Genomic DNA, 20,113 nt, shown 5'->3' with positions numbered 1-20,113 from the left:
CCTTCTAACCCCTTTGTTCATTGCCAGTAGTCATAGAGAACTGGGGGATCTCACAGAACATATCCTCCTAGTCCACTTCTTTCTCCTCTTGATAAGGTCAGATGTTCAGCGGGTGTGGAGGGGGCACCTCTCAAGCCACCACACCAGAGGCTGCTGATTAAAACAGGTACCTTTAAGATTTAGTCACAACAGAAAGGGAATGATAAGTCTCAAAATTCCCTTATATTCTTCTCCTAAATACCTTTAGAAAGAAATGCCAATTGTCACTGTAGCTTTGGAGTGCCTCATTTCAGCACCGCTTTACAGGTCAAACCATGGTGAGCAGGCCCTGGCCTACCATGAAAGGAGGAGGGTGTACTGTTGCATAGAAAGTTTAGATGCTAGGTGCCCCTGGTATTCCTATAGGGAAAGTGTGGTGAATATTACCAATATCTTTACAGGCAGTGGTGATTTTGGCTGATATCTCCCTCCTGGGGGTGACCAATACACAGAGAAACTAGCTTCTACTGGTGTTCTGAAGCCAGCCCAGGCCCATATGCTGCTAGCCTATTTACTGTAATGGTGGCAGCGGGACTCATCGCAGAATGGTGTGAGAAAGTGTCCTATTGTGGGGGAAGAAACAAGAAACTACAATGCCTTGAAATGTTTGGGAGAATATTCTAGAGTATTTCCATCAAAATTTCATCAAGATCGCTCAAGGATAAAAGGGACATTCTTGTTCAGATAAACAAAGTATTCCATGTGGTCCCCTGTCTAGCCCAACAAACCAAAGAATGGAAGTGCGGACACCACCTCTGCCTTGTCCTGTGCTCAGCTAGAGGTAAAAGAACAATGATCGGATGTGGATTGTGTATTTAGACTATAATGCTTCTTTTTAAAAAAATTATTCTCTAACATTTTACTTTCTTTATACTTGTAGATGGGATGGGCACCATTTTTAAATGGGGAAGAAGGGCAGGTGGGCAGCCAAGGGAGGAAGGGGAGATGAGATTTTGGGAAACAAAAAAGTAAAAAAATTCTTACAAGGAATAATGTATGTTCATGCTTACCAGGGCTCACCTGCACTCACCACGTGGGACTGGCTGGAGTTCAGTGGAGTTTGATAGCTCCTGACTCGCTGCATGGTTTCAGCCCCCTTCCTCATCGCTGCCACCATCCCTCCATCTTGCCATGTGCCTCGGGGGGGCTCTGCCTCGGTCCCACAAAGTGTCCAGTCATAGGCAGGAGGCTAGTGTACTCCCCTCCAACTATAGCATGTTGTTCATCATAGAAGAAACAGGTCTGTGGGGCAGTATCAGATTTGTTGTTTGCATACCTTGCCTTCTGGTATGCCTGCTGAAGTTCCTTCACTTTCCCATGACACCACTTCCATCTGTGTTCTGCCCCCGTTTCAGCATCCCCTGTGCAATCTGCACATAGATGTATGTATTTCTTCGGCTTTTCCTTAGCTGTGCTTGCACAGTCTCTTCTCATATGCTGAGATGCTCCATGACTTCTTTCCTGCTTCAGGCAGGAGTGCATCTGGTAGTTTTTGTGTCATTGGGGCCAGCATGGTCAGATGCTTGCAAAGGTGAGCTAGTGGGTGTGCTCATCAAGTTAGTCAATCAGGAAAAGGCATTTCAAAAAGACTAGGGGCTTTAAAGGGGCGAATGTGGCTTCCGGTCTCTGTGACCTTGGGCAGTGGAGTTCAAAATTGTGACCGGATTGGCCACTGTTGCAGAGGTAGGGGCATCGTGGGACAACTGCTGGAGGATTATTAGGGTCAACACAGTTGATGCAATATCTACACTCACAGTGCCTTGACCTAAATAGGTCAGCCATGCCTCTGCATTGCTCGGGGAGGTGATGTTATGTTGCTGTAATGAGATGCATATGGTTGCTGGAGACCTTGGGAGTCCTCGGACTTGCAACACAATTCGTTCCTCAGAATTGCATTGTAAGTCAAAACTGCTTTCCCATAGGAATCAATGGTATGAAGAGGGGATTGGTTCCTGAACCAAGGCTTGATACACTATTTTCACCACAGTAACCCAGTTTTGAATTATAGATGACTAATGTTGCAATATCAATGTATTTACTGTACACTGTATTTTGTAAACAGCATTCAAATAAACATATAAACTTACATATGCTGCTCAGAATGCCGGTAACACAGGCTTAGAAAGCCAGGGAGAACGGCATACATGATAAGCCTCAGCCAATCACTGTTTAAGCTTTCTGATTGGCTGAGCCAATCAAAAACAAGCAGCAACCCTACCGAGCAACAAGCTACCTTGCTGCCTCGAAGCCAATCAGAAATGACCCCTTCCAGCTCCATACCAGTATAACACAACCAGGAAGTGATTTCAAGCAAAATTTATGCAAATAGAGCATCATAAGGGCGAAACGGGCAGTCAATTGAAAAGCGTTGTAAGTCGTGTCCAACGTAAGTCGGGCGTCGTAAGTCCGAGGACTCCCTGTATAAGAGTAGAGACATGCACAACTAGGTCAATGCAAGTTGACTTAGGTCAACTTAACTTTTTAGTGTAGATCAGACCTCCGTTTCTTATCTGCCCTCCAGTTAGCCTTTTCCACACCCACAGACAGACCTGGTCAAAACAACATCCATTGGAACCCTCTGCCCACATGGTCCTAGTTTCTGGGCAGACTCTGTTAGGCCTTGTTTTAGGTGTGACCTCTTAACTGTCTCTTACAGCTCTCTTACATTCACACCCATTCAGCTCCAAATTTGGTTTTAACTCAATCCTTAACACAGTTTAACTCAGCTCAAAATACACCTATATGACATTGTGAACAGTCAGTATGGAATGTAACAATTTTCTCCCATTTCTTGGAGCAAGCGTTCTGTAACTGAAACTTTGGGGTTTGTTTACTATAGGTAATTTATTCAGTTCAGAGACACCGTCGTACGCAGGTGCAGTGGCGAATTCTTTTAGAACAAGCATTCTACTTGGAGGATGTTGCGAAAAACGAAACCAGTGCAACTCGTCAGTTTGTTCATACTTTTCAGTTCCAAGAACCTGAAAACAGAATTACCCGATATTTCTACACACCAACTGTTGGTACGTGTTGTCATACAAATGTTGAGTATCTAAATGACTATAACTCATGCTTTCCTGTAGAGCATGGCATCTTTTCTCCTACGTGAGTCATATTCATGTATAGTAGTAGTAAGCAAATATACATTCCCTTGTGCTCACGTGATGGAATAGACACACCGCCTCCCCCAGTTGCCAAAAAGCAGTTATATTTCTGATAATAAACTTAATTTGTAGGCAAATCAAGAGCACACTTATACTATATAATGGCCACCTCCATAGAAATTCCTAAAGCTTTTTCCTGGACATTACAGAAAGAAAAACAAGTTGCAACAGTATCAACAATACATCTGGAAAAGTATCCAGCAATAGCTCATCCAGTGCAGGTCATCCTGCCTTCCATAAACCGTAACACCTTAGAGAGGGGTGCCTTCAGCTCTCCATACCTTTAAGTTGTCCCAGTACCATTGCTGTGACTCTTCCACCATCCCCAAATAGAAGAATTGAGGGTATGGGGAAAATGTTATTTTCTCGCTGTACCAGACACTTGGAGTCCCAGCCCCATTCTGCTCCTTCTTTAGGAGATGAGATGCCTTCTTGTAATCCAACTTCCATTTCCAGTTTATCAGGGAACTAACCCACTATAGAATGATGCACTGTAAACCTGCCAAATCCCAACAACATGAATTTAATAACCTAACCTATTCTCTAGGTCCCTGAGCTGTGGAAAGAGAGGCAAAAATCCCATACCAGGCCAATCTGGCAATTTGGCAAAAATGTCTTCCTACTGTCAAAAAGGTGACTAGCATGATGCCCACAGCAAGGGGCAAAACCCAGTCTTTCTCTAATCCCAAAGGAGGACCTTCTGCTCCTAGATGAAGAATAGTTCCTCAAGCAAGGGGAAGGGTTAATAAGCCCTCTCCTTGGGTGGCAGGAGCCAATAGTCTTATTTGGCACCATTCTGATCAGCCAGTCATCTAAGGAGCACCTCTCATTTCACCTCCCCAAGCCCATGAGGAGGAGAAGAGAAGAAAGGTGAAGTGCACTGCAGTCATTAAAGGAACCCAGGGTTTTCTTTTCTTTGTTGGCCCAGACACAGGCTCCCCAAGTCTGGGGCTGAGAGTTGTGGGAAACACTGTCTAACCTAGCAAAGACACTAGTTGTAATTATGCTAACATATATTGAAGCATACATCTTATGCACAGAGTATCTTCACAGCTGAATATTTAATATTCAACACTCTTAATTGAAACACTGAAAATCAGTCATTGCTCCAAATATGCTTTCCAATTCCTATAGGCAATATAAACCACAGAATTTTGTTTTTGTTTATTTTTTGGATGGGGTATTTCTTCCTATTACCAGCCCAGTTAGAAGTTTATACATGTATGCATACTTTATTTTTAAATGTGAAATTGGCTTTTTCTATATATTTGTTGCATTGTTTCAGAAATAATAATTCAGGCCTGAGACAAAGTTACAGGCATCACAAAATCAATGAGTTGTTCTTAGCATTACTGTCCCCACAGATTCCACTCTTAGTGCAAATTTGCTTGAGATAGGATTCTTTTCAGCTAGCCATGTCAGTTGGCACCGTGCCTCAACAATGCTATTTTGAAAATTTCCATCTCTTCCTATGTCTTATATAAATTGTATTAATCCTGCTATTTATTGGTTTTTGTTTTTTTTCCAGAATGGTACTGGGAGTGTCTCCTTCGGCCATGGTTTTACAGAATTCTTGCTATTGTTTTGGCCACATTCTCTGTAATTGTTGTGTGGTCAGAGTGCACATTTTTCAGCACTAAACCTGTTCTGTCCTTGTTTGCTGTCTTCATACAATTGGCAGAAAGAACGTACAACTATATTTACATAGAGGTCAGTTTGGAATGTTCATTTAACAATCTTATTGTACAGATTTTAGTTCCTACAGTAATGAGGAAGACCAAGTTTATTAAACTTAGCCCTTGTAATCTATTATCTATGAAAAATTAACCTCTGACTACTGAACCACACAAGCTCTCTAACCTACATAAGTACTAAGACTAATTTTGTGGCAGTGTCTCCTCTTCTGTGCACCACTCTATTACAAACGGTGGAGTCTGACCCAATTCAGTCATCTGTGGGAACATAAAAATGGAGTAACTTGGTCTAGTTACGTAGACGGGTTGTTGTCATGGTATATGGAACTCCTCATTCTCTTATCATCTGGACTAGTTTCTTTTTCAATGTTCTCACGCCTGTGATATTTGCTCTGAATATACCAACCTGCCACCAAATGGCAAGTCCGTAGTCTTAGGAGCTGTGAATGGCTTAAGAGACGCATACCTTGTAGGAACTGAGCCCAACATTTGAAGTATGATGACAAAACTACAGGAACTTTAAAACGCCTGTTTTATTATTAGACTGTCCCGTATAAGTCAAGGAAGAGCTCCCAAGCTACTTATGGTAGTTTACTATTCATCCATTTCTTTGTTTGTTCAACTCATCACCATTGTCTAATTGTAGTTAGACCCAGTTTAACTGCAACAACATCAGCCTATAACATGCTTTATTTTACACTGTAAATAGGAAAGGAGGGTAGCCCTTTTAAATCCTTCCTAGCTGTTTAAAAATACACTTCATACTTTTGCAACTTAGAGGAGCTAACATGTTTTGTTTTTCAAAAAAATGATTTCACTGCTGTATTTATTTAAGTACATCTTGTATGCAGTACATTGACAGCACTGTATATAGCCCTGTATAGGCTAAATTTATGCATTAGTTATATTATAATTCCATGACACAATAGAAATTAGCAACAAAAGACTTCAGGGCAAAATTGTTTAAGTCTAGTATTGCAGTAATTATTTTGATATAATTGTAAATTTGAAAGAAATAGTAAAAAATGAATATTTTGTTTCTAGATGGCTTGCTTCCTTACCATCTTCTTCTTAAGTATCTGTGTTTACTCAACTGTCTTCAGGATTCGTGTATTTAATTATTATTATTTAGCTTCGCACCATCAGACTGATGCATACAGTCTCCTTTTCAGTGGCATGTAAGTACACCATATATTTTGTGTGTGTGTGTGTGTGTGTGTGTATATATATGTATGTATATATGTATATATATGTATGTATATATGTATATATACGTATATATATATAAAAATAATATATTGTTTCTGGGACTGCCTCTTAAATAATAAATGAATTTTAAATCAATAGTGTTTCAGATATAATCCTTGATGATCAGATAGGTGCAACTTATTCAGCATTTCATCTTTTAAAAGCCACCTCATATCTAGTTGTGATATTATTCTTTACATTTTATTTTATTAAGGGGGAAATTGCTTAAAAGCTGCTAACTATTAAATTTATACAGGTTATTCTGCCGTTTAACTCCACCACTGTGTCTGAATTTCTTGGGTTTGACTCACATGGATTCATCAATCTCTCACAAAAACACTCAGGCAACTGCATATACATCAGTAAGTATAGAGAGCATTTCTCTTGATGCAATATGGCTTAACAATCAGAAACATTAATTATGAAATTAAATGTTTACTGTAAAAACATATTTCTTCATCTTGTTGCTTACTCAGTATTAAGCAGGATAGAATTAATTACTCCTGAGGGAATTCTGTGCCAAAAAAATAAAAATTCTGTGCACAGTATTTTAAAATTCTGCATATTTTATTTGTCAATAAATATGGAGACACCCTGCAATCTTACCCTCCCCCCCACCTCCCAACATGGATTTGATGGTGAGGCTGCACCCAACCCTGACACAGTGCAAGAGCTGGGCCTCCCCAGAAACACTCCGGGGCTCTGCCCCCCTGCGCCACGCACACCAAGATAGCAAGCAAGAGGGACAGAGTCTTGCCTCCACTCCCAGCCCTGGCCCCCGATTTTCGTATGGGGCAGGCAGGCTCAGCCCAGCAGGATCAAAGTGTGGAAGGGCTTAGGGTGGGGTGATCCAGGTGTGGAGTGAGAGGGTTCTGTGTGGGGCAATCTGGGTGTGGGCAGTTTGGTGGGGGTTCTTGGTGCGTGGGGAATCTGGATGCACAGGGATTCATTGGGGGTTTCCGGGTGCAGGAGGAATGGGACTTTGCGGGGGGTTCCGTTGAAGTTACATAAGAATGGCCATACTGGGTCAGACCAAAGGTCCATCCAGCCCAGTATCGTGTCTGCCGACAGTGGCCAATGCCAGGTGTCCCAGAGGGAGTGAACCTAACAGGTAATGATCCAAGTGATCTCTCTCCTGCCATCCGTCTCCACCCTCTGACAAACAGAGGCTAGGGACACCATTCCTTACCCATCCTCGCTAATGGCCATTAACTGACTTAACCGCCATGAATTGATCTAGTTATCTTTTAAACCCTGTTTATAGTCCTAGTTTTCGCAACCTCCTCAGGCAAGGAGTTCCACAGGTTGACTGTGCGCTGTGCGTTCCTTTTATTTGTTTTAAACCTGCTGCCTATTAATTTTATTTGGTGGCCCCTAGTTCTTATATTATGGGAACAAGTAAATAACTTTTCCTTATTCACTTTCTCCACACCACTCATTATGTTATATACCTCTATCATATCCCCCCCTTAGTCTCCCCTTTTCCAAGCTGAAAAGTCCTAGCCTCTTCAATCTCTCCTCATATGGGACCCGTTCCAAACTCCTAATCAGTTTAGTTGCCCTTCTCTGAACCTTTTCTAATGCCAGTATATCTTTTTTGAGATGAGGAGACCACATCTGTACGTAGTATTCAAGATGTGGGCGTACCATGGATTTATATAAGGGCAATAAGATAGAGAATATCTTATTCTGTATCCCTTTTTTAATGATTTGTAACATCCTGTTTGCTTTTTTGACTGCCGCTGCACACTGCATGGATGTCTTCAGAGAACTATCCACGATGACTCCAAGATCTCTTTCCTGATTAGTTGTAGCTAAATTAGCCCCCATCATATTGTATGTATAGTTGGGTTTATTTTTTCCAATGTGCATTACTTTACATTTACAAGTTGGTTGCGGTTCAGCGGCAGGGAGGGGTCTGGGTATGTGTGGCTTATCGAGGTGGCCTGGGTGCTGGGGGAGTGGGACTTGGTGGGCTGGGGCTCTGGGTGCAGCTGCTTGGGGCTCAGTGGGGTGGGGATCTGGGTACAGAGGGCTCCTCAGGATGGTTCAGGGGCAGGGGGTACCCCGCGGTGATTTACTTCTCCACCAACTGCTTTAGGCGCCCAAAATGACGCATCCGCACTGCTCGGGAGAGGCGTATGACCACTTTTGCAGTTTCCCCGTCAGAAGTCATTTTTCTGCGGGGAAGCAAAGAAATCTGTGGGGGACATGAATTCTGTGCACATGCAGTGGCACAGAATTCCCCCAGGAGTAATAGAAACTGTTTTCCAGTCTTATTCATTTGGCAAGGTCAAGATACTCGTCCCTTCTAATAATTATGACTGGCAGGCTTGTACTCAGTTTCACTCTCTGAACAGTGTGTGCTGTGCTGAGCTAAATGAGTGCAACTTGTAACTTCCAAGTAATATTTGTTTTTGCCCATGGACTCCAAATGTGTACATATCAGTAGCAAACATAAGCTGAGACTGATGACAGTAAATACGTTTTTTGTTAAGCAATTAGTGGTTTAACATTGGTAGAATTATTATTTTGGTGGTAGACTATAATCTTGTGGGCATAGTTTGTTTATTGATTTAGATTTAAGACAATATTTCTAACCATGGCTGTATGTGCTCTAAAATAATGACTCCTACACTAAATACAGTTAAATCTCAGCTGCATTAAAATCAGTTCCACAGGAGCACAGCCAGCCAGTGATCTCCCTACCCTCAGCTTAGCCAGAGACCTTATCACACAGGTGTTTTCTTTTTTAATTTGTTTTTGCAGCATGCCCAGAAAGTAGGGCTGTCTATTAATCGCAGTTAACTCACGTGATTAACTCAAAAAAATTAACTGCAATTAAAAAAATTAATCGTGATTAATCGCACTGTTAAACAATAGAATACTAACTGAAATTTATTCAATATTTTTGGATGGTTTTTCTACATTTTCAAATGTATTGATTTCTATTACAACACAGAATAAAAAGTGTACAGTGCTCACTTTATATTATTTTTATTACAAATATTTGCACTGTAAAAATGATAAACAAAAAAAATATTTTTCAATTCACCTCATACACGTACTGTAGTGCAATCGCTATCGTGAAAGTAACTTACAAATGTAGATTTGTTGTTGTTGTTACATAATTGCACTCAAAAACAAAACAGTGTAAAACGTCAAAGCCTACAAGTCCACTCAATCCTACTTCTTGTTCAGCCAATCGCTAAGACAAACAAGTTTGTTCACATTTACGGGAGATACTGCTGCCTGCTTCTTATTTACAATGTCACCTGAAATTGAGAACAGGCGTTCGCATGGCACTTTTGTAGCTGGCGTTGCAAGGTATTTATGTGTCCGCTATGCTGAACATTTGTATGCCCCTTCATGCTTCAGCCACCATTCTGGAGGACATGCTTCCATGCTGATGGTGCTCGTTAAAAAAATAGTGCATTAATTAAATTTGTGACTGAACTCAAATTTAGGGGAGAATTGTATGTCTCCTGTTCTGTTTTACCCACATTGTGCAATGTATTTCATGTTATAGCCGTCTCGGATGATGACCCAGAACATGTTTGTTTTAAGAACACTTTCGCAGCAGATATGACAAAACGCAAAGAAGGTATCAATGTGAGATTTCTAAAAATAGCAACAACACTCTACTCAAGGTTTAAGAATCTGAAGTGCCTTCCAAAATCTGAGGGGGACGAGACGTGGGGCATGCTTTCAGAAGTCTTAAAAGAGCAACATTCCGATGTGGAAACTACAGAACCCAAACCACCAAAAAAGAAAATCAACCTTCTGCTGGTGGCATCTGACTCAGATGATGAAAATGAACATGTGTCGGTCTGCTGTGTTTTGGATCGTTATCGAGCAGAACCCATCATCAGACTGTATACATATCCTCTGGAATGGTGGTTGAAGCATCAAGGAACCTATGAATGTTTAGTGCATCTGGCACGTAAATATCTTGCGACGCCGGCTACAACAGTGCCATGAGAACGCCTGTTCTCACTTTCAGGTGACTTTGTAAAAAAGAAGCGGGCAGCATTATCTCCTGCAAATTGTAATCAAACTTGATTGGCTGAAGTAGGACTGAGTGGACTTGTAGGCTCTAAAGTTTTACATTGTTTTATTTCTGAATGCAGGTTTTTTTGGTACCTAATGCTACATTTTTAAGTTCAACTTTCATGATAAAGAGGTCGCACTACAGTACTTGAATTAGGTGAATTGAAATATACTATTTCTTTTTTTTTACAGTGCAGATATTTATATTAAAAAATAATATAAAGTGAGCACTGTACACTTTGTATTCTGTGTTGTAATTGAAATCAATATATTTGAAAATGTAGAAAACATCCAAGAATATTTACATAAATGGTGTTCTATTATTGTTTAACAGTGCGATTAATCGCGATTTAATTTTTTAATCGTTGACAGCCCTACCAGAAAGTGATAAAATTTGGACTCTTTGGGGCAGAGATGGGGAGAGTGAAAGTTCCAAGGTCTTGTAGACCTCAGAGACCACCCTCTCTTTTATAATTAGCAGGATCCAGCTCAAGTGCCCCCTGCTGACTACAGCTTTGGCAGTGTGACACAGGGAGAGCGACAGTACTGTTCATTATTGATAACTCACTTTTCACTTGTCAACATTCATTACATAGATATTCATTACGTAGATATTTAGAGAATGGATAACTTATTGTATTGTAACTGGGCCCTATGGGTGAGACAGTGGTAAATTCTTGACAGAAACAAAAAGAATTGATGCAACTGTCTTGTCTTTGTACTAATCAACATTTTTCTCTTCAGATAATGGGCTCCATGAGAGTGTTGTCTTTCATTGCAGATGGGTTTTATATATATTATCCCATGCTGGTTGTCATTCTCTGTATTGCCACTTACTTCAGGTGAGTAATTGACAGATCTGTAATCCTTTGCATTTATTATTTACTTAGCACTGATTTCAAAATATAAGAGACTCCTCCCCACCCCCAGCTGCATCATCATATTAAATCAAACTATTAAAGATGAGATTGTAGGTCAGTTTAGCATTTTAGAATCTGCAGCTTTTAGATAACAATACATTTTTTTAAATGCCTAAAAAGCTGAATGATTCAGTAAAATGTTGAACCATTCACCAGAGCTCAGCAGTCTGAAAGTGCAAAAGTTACATTAAAAAGTTTTTCACACCATGAATAAACTGTTAAATATACTTAAAAACAAGCAGATTCTCTCTCTGAGCAAAGAACAACAGTTGTCACCATGGAGAGAGCGCAAAGATGGTTTCAGGTCTCCTGATTCCAGGGTCAGAGCAGTCCCCCATAAAAGTTAGAGCAGCCTTCTCATCTGGTTGCCCATGAGGCTGGTTAGCAGCCAGGGGTCACTGTGGCATAAGGATACCCGGGACATGACTCCTGCATTGGAAGCCAGGAGTGAGTTTACATAGGCTCCTCTATAGTAACTCATCCTCATGACTTGTCATCTACACAGAGGGGAATCCTCAATGTTTTTACAGTGGTATCGAAGATCTGACACAACAGCTATAATTTTAGTATTTGTGAGATTACTGCAAGCAGGTGCATTTCTTGTTTTAAATTATTTGCAGTAGTGATAGGAGGGAACGCTTCTAATAAATTGTAAGCATGCTTCCGTTTTGCTGTATTTCTGATTTAACATCATTGAAAGGACTTTTATGGGCTGATGCACGCCTTTCCTTCACAATCTGGGTCCAAGTACCTTCTTAGTGTTCTGAATTTTCAGCTTGCTTACTCAGCAAAATAAATGATATCCTTTTTAAAATGTAGATTGCCAATATGGTAAGTTCTTCTCCCTGCATTTTGGGGATAGCTAACTTTGCATGCTACGGCGCAGTTTGTCTCAGATGATTTTTATGAATTAAAACTTTTCTTTTATCCTTTTTGTTTTTACCAGCTTAGGAACTCGTTGTTTGAATCTGCTGGGGTTCCAACAGTTCATGGGAGACAATGAGATGACCTCTGACTTCATTGATGAAGGAAAGGAGTTAATCAGAAGAGGTAATATGGGTGCAATAAATGTATCTAAAATTTTGTGATAAAACTGAATATTGTTTATGGCTTTTTAGTGCTTAGTCCCAAAATCTAAAATTGCAAGGATCACTTTATAAACTAAATGTGCTATGTGTCTAAATCCCTCACCTCTCTCAATTTGCACACTATAGGGCTTCATCAGTACATGAAAGAGAGTCTAAGGAAACCTTAGATGCTGCAGGAACCGGTGTTTGTGATTCAGTAGGCAGTAGTCTTCTCTTGGAATCAGTACTGAACTAATGCCCCAACTTGGTGGTAAGGGGTAGTGTAGAAGTGAAGTTTTTCACATGAGATCCCAATCTGAGATACTCTTTTGGGTATTTCAGGGCCATTGTGATTCTTAATTAGTTGAGATTTATAAAGCTGAAATCTTCAGATGGAAGGTGCTATAGTAATGTGTCATCAGTTTTTAATAAGTTGCGTAAAGACTCTGTACATCAATCATAAAGTATAAGATGAAGTTATTTGTACTCAATTTTTATTGGAAAGGTGCATGCACCGCCACCTTAAGTAATTATGGCACCAGGCATTTTACAGAGACTCTCTTTTGAAAGGACCCTTAAATATCCCATCATTAAGTTTACAGAGCTAAATATTGTCATTGTCCCATTAGTTCATTTTTAGAACTGCCAGACCTTCAATCAAAAACAAAACCCTTGTGTATTTTAGGTAACATTTTAGTTTCTCTTTGACAGAGATCCTTCCATCTGGCACATCATTATAATTTTAGAATTATTCATCTTCCCTGCTCCATCTGTTGATCTGCCATGTTATTAAATATTGGGAAAGTACATATTAAGCTTCATTCAAATTTATCAAAAGTAGGCAAGTAGTTAATTTAAAACTTCAATGTTTTTCCTCAGGTAGCCCCTTCTTCATGAAAAATGTATTGGTTTTGATTAAATTTAATCCCTTTAAGAGTATTGGTAAGAATTTTATTCCAGTGCCTTTTTGAATCCTTGCTGCTTTAACTGTTTATAATCACTGATGGGTTTTTATTACTCTTTAGTTAAATAAAAATATTGTTCATTTTCTAGAAAAAAGAAAACGCCAAAGGCAGGAAGAAGGTGAAAATAGAAGAAGGGTATGACAATATTTTAGAAAGTATTATACTAATTTTCTATGTACTGTATGTTGGTATGTATTACAACTTTCCTTTAGGACCTTGGTTTTCATTCCATTATAACACTGGTGTGGAATTTGGCATATAAAGTCATAATTCCAGAAGTAATATGTCTATCCCCCTCCAGTCAATTCATTATTGTAGTCTGCAGGAAATTAATTATTACCCTGGCATGCTTTTCAAACTCAAATACTATATAACTTTCTTTTTTAAATTCAAAATGAATTAAAAATAGAATCTGGTTTATTGCAAATCTGCAGCGCTTAATTTTACATGTTTTCTTCATGTGTTATATTGTCACTGCACTTAAATTGACATGAAACATTTTGGTCTTACCAGACCATTTTCAATTAATGGTTCAGAAAGGTTGGGTGGTTTTTATTCTGCAGACTAGAACTGAAGATCTTGCTCTGTTGTAAATTGTTATATTGTCTTCAATGGAATTATGCCAGTTTACACCAGCTCAGGATCTGGAACCACTGAGCTGAATTTGAGCCATATTGAATGTAATTAAATAGTTTCCAATGTAATTAAATAGTTTCTATTAATAGAAATTGAATCAGACCCTTCCTCTTTTTTACATAAACCAGGGGTTCTCAAACTTCATTGCATTGCAACCCCCTCTGACAACAAAAATACTACACGACCCCAGGAGGGGGGGAACCAAAGCCCAATGGCTTCAGCCCCACGCAGGGGGCCTGTAACCTGAGCCCTACCACCCAGGGCTGAAGCCCTCAGGCTTCAGCTTCAGCCCTGGGCGATGGGGCTCGGGCTTTGGCCCCAGGTGGTGGGGCTCAGGCTTCAGCTTTATCCCCAGAAAGTCTAATGCCAGCCTTGCAACCCCATTAAAATGGGGTCACCATCCACTGTGGGGTCCCGACCCACAGTTTGAGAACCACTGATGTAAACTCTAATATGAAAATATTAAAGTGAAGAGAACTTTTACTGTAAGCATCATATGACTGTGTGGCTATTGTATTATCCTACCAACAGGTGGCGGAAGGAACCAAAAAGTAACATCTCATTTCTACTGCATAGACTATAGAGATATTGAGCATATTTTGTACAAATAGATTTAATACATAATTAGTATAACTATGATACTTACTTTTAAAAAACTATTGGGGGGGGAACACTTGCTAGTAAAATATATTTTAGAATGAAAGGGCACATATTTATTAAAATTTTGTCAATTGAAGAAGACACAGGCACGCAGTCTCACAGCGTGTACTCAATAACACCTAATGTATAAACACCTATGTTACTGCTCCTCTAGTTTATTGTGTGAGGGTGAATATCTCAAGATAATGGATCTAGAATTTCAGAGGATTCCAGATATGATCCGAGTAAGTAACTTTGTTCATATAGCTGATGGGGTGTATTTTTTTGTTTTTGTTTTTGGGTCAGGAATGGAAAGAGCGATATGGAAACAGCCGAGAAGATTCCACTAGAAATAGAAATGTTCACCCAGACCAAAAAGAATCTAGTTTCTCAGATACCAACGCAAGCAGACGTAAGTAATACACTTTTTTCTATACTTTCTTAAAACCTTCACTAGCATAATTATAAAAGTAGCAATAATTTGTTTTCTGCTTATCATCTCCGCATGCTGAGTTTACCCCTTCTTGTGTCATGAAGCCATGCTGTTCGCTCCAGGAGGGACAGTAGGTCTCCACGGGGCTGGCAATCTTTGACATTTCCTCTTTCCACTCCATGGGGGAGGTTCTGAGAATAGTCACAGATTCCTAGGTCAGTTATTGGACTCTCTGATTTGACCTGTAGTCCTTATGATTTGAGCAGCTCTTCTCAGCTGTGGGATTGACAACAAAGGGCTTAGCTACACATATGGCTAAATCAGCACTGCTGCAATAGATGCAATAGTTTTGATTTGACCCGCTAAGTCGATGGGAGAGCACTTTCCCATTGACATCTGTACGCCAGCTCCCTGAGAAGCGTAAGATAAGTTGGCGGGAGAGCATCTCCCGTCGACACAGCACGGTATAGACCAGGGGTAGGCAACCTATGGCATGCGTGCCAAAAGCGGCACGCGAGCTGATTTTCAGTGGCACTCACACTGCCTGGGTCCTGGCCACTGGTCCGGGGGGCTCTGCATTTTAATTTAATTTTAAATGAAGCTTCTTAAATATTTTAAAAACCTTATTTACTTTACATACAACAATAGTTTAATTATATATTATAGACTTCTAGAAAGAGACCTTCTAAAAACGTTAAAATGTATTACTGGCACGCAAAACCTTAAATTAGAGTAAATAAATGAAGACTCGGCACACCACTTCTGAAAGGTTGCCGACCCCTGGTATAGACACTGCTGTAAGTCGACCTAAGTTATGTCGGCTTCAGTTACATAACTGTAATAGTGTAACTTAGGTTGACTTACAGCTTTAGTATTGACCAGCCCAAAGTGGATTGTTTTACTGTGTTCTGAGAGGTAGGGATGCTTGCAATTTTTTACAGACTCTAAGATTTTAAAATCTGTAACCCTTCTAGTTGCCCAGATAATCTTTCAAATGTATGGTGTCACAGTAATTAGACTTACGGAATATTAATTCAATATACTGAATATATAACCTATTATACAAACTCGTAGTTTACATTTTTTTTATAATGTGTGAAACTACCATATGTTAAATCATTTGAAGTTATGTATTTCTTGAGGGAAAATAGTAAAATATTGGTCAAATTTTCAATGTGCAGGTAATTAGTTTTTATGCTTACTGGAGAGTTTTTTACCCATATTTTTTTTTTTTTTTTTTTCTTTTCACTTGTACATATTTCTGAATTTTTGCATGTTTTACTGTTTGCCCATGAGCTTCTCAGAGCTGAACACAAATAATGGTATGCTAATTCATGAAACAGGAAATACAGCTGACTCATCAATACAGTGAAACTGAGTATGCACAAAGTGCTATTAAATCAATAAAGTAAATATATTGAGTAGAGAGAAATAATTTCCCTATGTAACTACTTTCAGTTATAGTAATCTTACATGTAACTATGATAGGTACAAATTTTGAGGAAGAAATGTGGTGGGTTATCATTTCTCTTCTCCCCCCCACCCCATAGTGATTAAATGAAATTATTTTAATGACACCCAAATAATATGCAGCATTCCAATATTATAACAGGAGGCGCACGAACTGGTATTGTGAAGACTGCGTAACAGATTGCCTTTTAACACTTGTTCCCAGTCATTCATAACTTTTTGAAACTTTGGCTCTTTGGGTTGATTATTTTTTTCCTGGCATGGTCTTTGCCCAAATGTTTGGTTTGGATTTGATTTGGCATTTGTTTTAAGAAACATAGTTTCAACCAATATTGTCTAACCACTTTTGAATCATGGTGTGGGAGGAATATATTTTTCCAATTACAAAAGCTCATAATTTTAAACTCTGTGTCAAAATAGGTCTAATTGAAAAGTGCCTTGGAGTTTTCTGGTGAAACTGGGTATAGATTTGGCAAAGGGTTGGCCCTTTTGAAAAATTGCAAGCTGTACATCAGAGTGAGTGCATTTTTCGCAGGGGTACTGGTTGGAACTGTGAGCATCCAACTAGAATTAGCCAAATATTGAATCTAGCTATAGTCAGGCTTACTTTTTGAATGACTTACAAGTAATGTGCATATTATGTTTGTTTCTTAGAGAGAGAGCATTTATAAGACACAAAATTTTAAGATGTTTAATGATATTTGCTTATTCTATACTTTTTTTTTAAAAAAAAAAAAATTCAGCCGTGTCTAAGTATACCAGGTCAAATGGCAGGACCGAAAGGGATAGAATAGAACTCCTCCAAGATGCAGAACCTTTGGATTTTAATGCGGATTCAGTTAGTGATGATCCTCTTGATCATCCTCTTGACTCAGGAAGGTGAGAAATTTTCAGTTTTATCTAAATGAAGTGTTTGGACTTATTATTTCTTTGATCCATGGCAACTACATCCAGTTCACAGGCATATCATTGATAAACCGAATTCAGAATCTTCCCTAGTGTTTGTGTCTTAAGATGACTAGGGCAGTATTTGAAACCACTTGAAAGTGCTGGTGATTCCCTCTCCATCTCCCAAATGCCTAATTGGTAAAAGTTAGTTATTTCAGTCAATATTTTTGATTTATAGGTAAAATAAATATATTGGATACATGTGAAAAATATATTTCATAGAGGCAAAAGTGAAGGAGTCCGCTTCTGTGAAATCCTGTAAAGAATTAAGGACATTGCATGGGCTGACTGTGGTTCAGCTGATTGTTTCCCACATTGCTGGTGATCTGTAATTCACAGATGGTGAAGCAAAAAAGGATAACTAATTGTGTTGGAGAAAATCAACAAGCAGAAGTGAAAAATATGTATACATGTAGCCATGCATTTTTGCTGTTCAGTCATAGTTACTAAGTTCATGTGCATCAACTTTGCATAAGTTCACATGAAGAGAAATTCTGGCACTATTGAAGTCAATGGCAAAACTCCCATTTTTTCAGGGTCAGGATTTCATCCATAATGGGTACCTAATTATAGTCTTGTAAGTTACTAAATTTGTTTACAACCCTGTGACCAAAATTTTCAAAACTGTGTCCACACCTTGCTTGAAGGCACAGGGCCAAATTTTCAAAAATCTCATAACGTGTAAGTGTGCTATTGAGTAGTAACTCATTAACTTGTACTCTCTAACCCAGCGGTTCTCAACACGGCCCCCTGGGGGTCTGCAAGCCCTTTCAAGACGGCCGCAGGGCCCCCCAGCTGAAGCCCTGGTTCCTTGCGCCCCCAGCAGGGCTGAAGCCGGGAGGCGCCAGACTGAATCCTGGAGTCGTGAGCCCTGGTGCTCCCTGTGGGGCAGAAGCCCTGAGCCCATTGGCAGAGTTGGGGACATGGAGGGCATTGCCCCTCCCCCCCCTCCCCCCCCCAACTGCTACGCAAGAGAACAGCAGTGCCAGGGGGCAGCTCCACACCTTCTTCCCTCCCCTGCCCCCCCACCCCCACCAAGTCGGAGGTGGGAAGCCGGAGCCAGGCAGTGCGGGGCAGCTGTGGCTCTGGCTGGTGCCATGGAGCAGGCAGCGGCAGCGTTCCCTCCTCTCCTGCTGGTTCCTCAGGTTAATGCTGCTCCTCAGCTCCAAGCCCCCTTTGCTCCTGCAGTGGCAGCCGGTAAGAGCCCCCCAGGTGGGGAGACCTGACTCCGTGGCTGGCAGACCCCTCTGGGAACAGGAATCCCAGGGGAGTCCTCCCAACACACAGCCCCTAGCACCCCTCTCCCTGTACCCTGAGCTACCCCCCTACCTGCACACAGCACCTAGTACCTCTCTCCCTGCACCCACAGCCACCCCCTGTATGCACAGCCCGAGCTACCCCCTCCCTTCATCTTGAGCTATCCCCCGTCTGCACACAACCCCTCCCTGCACCCTAAGCTGTTTTCAGACTTTTTGAGCTGAGCCCCCCACCTTTTAGTTATAATTTTTGTTTGCGTGCGCCCCTCCCTACCAACCCAGACAGGCTGGATGGCCTGCTGAGGTGAGTCAGGGGATGGAGGTGGTACTCCCTCCCTGGGCCCCGTCATGTGGAGGTGTCTCGAGTCCCGCTGGCCCCTGCCCCCACAAAATAGAAGTCAAACTACGCCTATGCCCAAGGTCCCTGCCTTGAGGGCCCCCCTCCCCCGCTGGGCCCTGGAGTTTTTATAGCATGTCAGGGTGGGCCTCAGAGAGAAAAAGGTTGAGAACCCCTGTTCTAACCCATGCATCATATAATTTACACACACATAATTCCTGCACTTGTCAAATGAACACAGGACATTATATAATGCATTATTTCTGCTTCTTTAATGTGTGTTTTCACCTACTTGCTAAATCTGTAAAATTCAGTAATTTTCAATGGGTCTAGCAGCCAGAATGAACTAGACTCTAACACACTTGTTTTAAAACTTAACCAATTCTGTCTAAGCAGTAAGAATTTTTTCTCACACCAGTGTAAATCAGGAGTAATTCCATTGAAACCACACTGGTTAAAACCAATGTCCGGGTAGAATCAAGCCCTATTTCTTTTCCACGGCAACAGTTTAAAGTATCTTAAAACATATAGAACAGTGCTAGAAGGGCAGTTCCCTGCTTTGGGTCTATTCAGGATTATTACAGAGAGAAAAACACAGTTGTGATGATCTTTTGAATATATTTGTGTTTTTAAGTCTTCATATATTTGGCCTCCAATTTGGGGAAACATATTCTTTTTCCCTCAAAAGCTGCTGTTCACCTTTTAATTAGGGTTACCATATGTCCGGGTTTCCCCGGACATGTCCGGCTTTTGAGTCTTTAAATAGCCGTCCGAGGGGAATTTGTAAAAAGCTAAAAATGTCCGGGATTTCCCCCCGGACGGCTATTTAAAGACCCAAAAGTGCTGACAGGGCAGCCGCGTTGGGGGAACCGCGGCAAGCCAGTGCCACTCACCTTTCCTCCCTGGGGCACCGCGCAGCTGAGAGCTCCCCGCTCGGCGGTGTCAGCCCACGGAGCCCGCCCCCCCGGCCGGCAGGAGCCTGCAGAGCGCAGCCCTGCCCCTGCCCCAGCACACACAGAGGCAGCGAGGAGGTCTCGCTCCCCTGCGTGCTGCAGCGGGGCAGGGCCTGTAGACTCGGGCAGAGAGGCCCCTGCCCCTCGACCCGAGCCAACCGTAGGAAGGAGCCAGAGGGACTGGGAGGGACCTGCCTGCTGGATGCTTCCTGGGAGCCGCTCCAGGTAAGCACTGCTGGGCTCACCTGGCCCCCTGATAGGTCCCTCTGGGGGGGCTCCCCTCAGCCCCACTGC

General features: G+C 41.1%; 1 protein-coding gene across 1 annotated transcript in view; it reads left to right on the top strand.

Annotated features, from left to right (window-relative positions):
• The window catches only part of LMBRD2 (LMBR1 domain containing 2), a 46,378-nt gene that overhangs the window by 24,710 nt on the left and 1,555 nt on the right, over positions 1 to 20,113 (top strand). Inside the window, exons 9-17 of the mRNA XM_026649047.1 lie at positions 2,879 to 3,062; positions 4,732 to 4,913; positions 5,942 to 6,075; positions 6,402 to 6,507; positions 10,940 to 11,037; positions 12,062 to 12,165; positions 13,236 to 13,282; positions 14,729 to 14,834; positions 17,069 to 17,204. Of these exons, the coding sequence (XP_026504832.1) occupies positions 2,879 to 3,062; positions 4,732 to 4,913; positions 5,942 to 6,075; positions 6,402 to 6,507; positions 10,940 to 11,037; positions 12,062 to 12,165; positions 13,236 to 13,282; positions 14,729 to 14,834; positions 17,069 to 17,204 (1,097 nt within the window). The remainder of the gene's footprint in view (positions 1 to 2,878; positions 3,063 to 4,731; positions 4,914 to 5,941; positions 6,076 to 6,401; positions 6,508 to 10,939; positions 11,038 to 12,061; positions 12,166 to 13,235; positions 13,283 to 14,728; positions 14,835 to 17,068; positions 17,205 to 20,113) is intronic.

Source organism: Terrapene carolina, unplaced genomic scaffold (genome assembly GCF_002925995.2).
Source record: "Terrapene carolina triunguis isolate 2854851 unplaced genomic scaffold, T_m_triunguis-2.0 Scaffold69, whole genome shotgun sequence".
Taxonomy (NCBI): Eukaryota; Metazoa; Chordata; order Testudines; family Emydidae; genus Terrapene; species Terrapene triunguis.
This window is presented reverse-complemented; position numbering and strand designations above follow the sequence as displayed.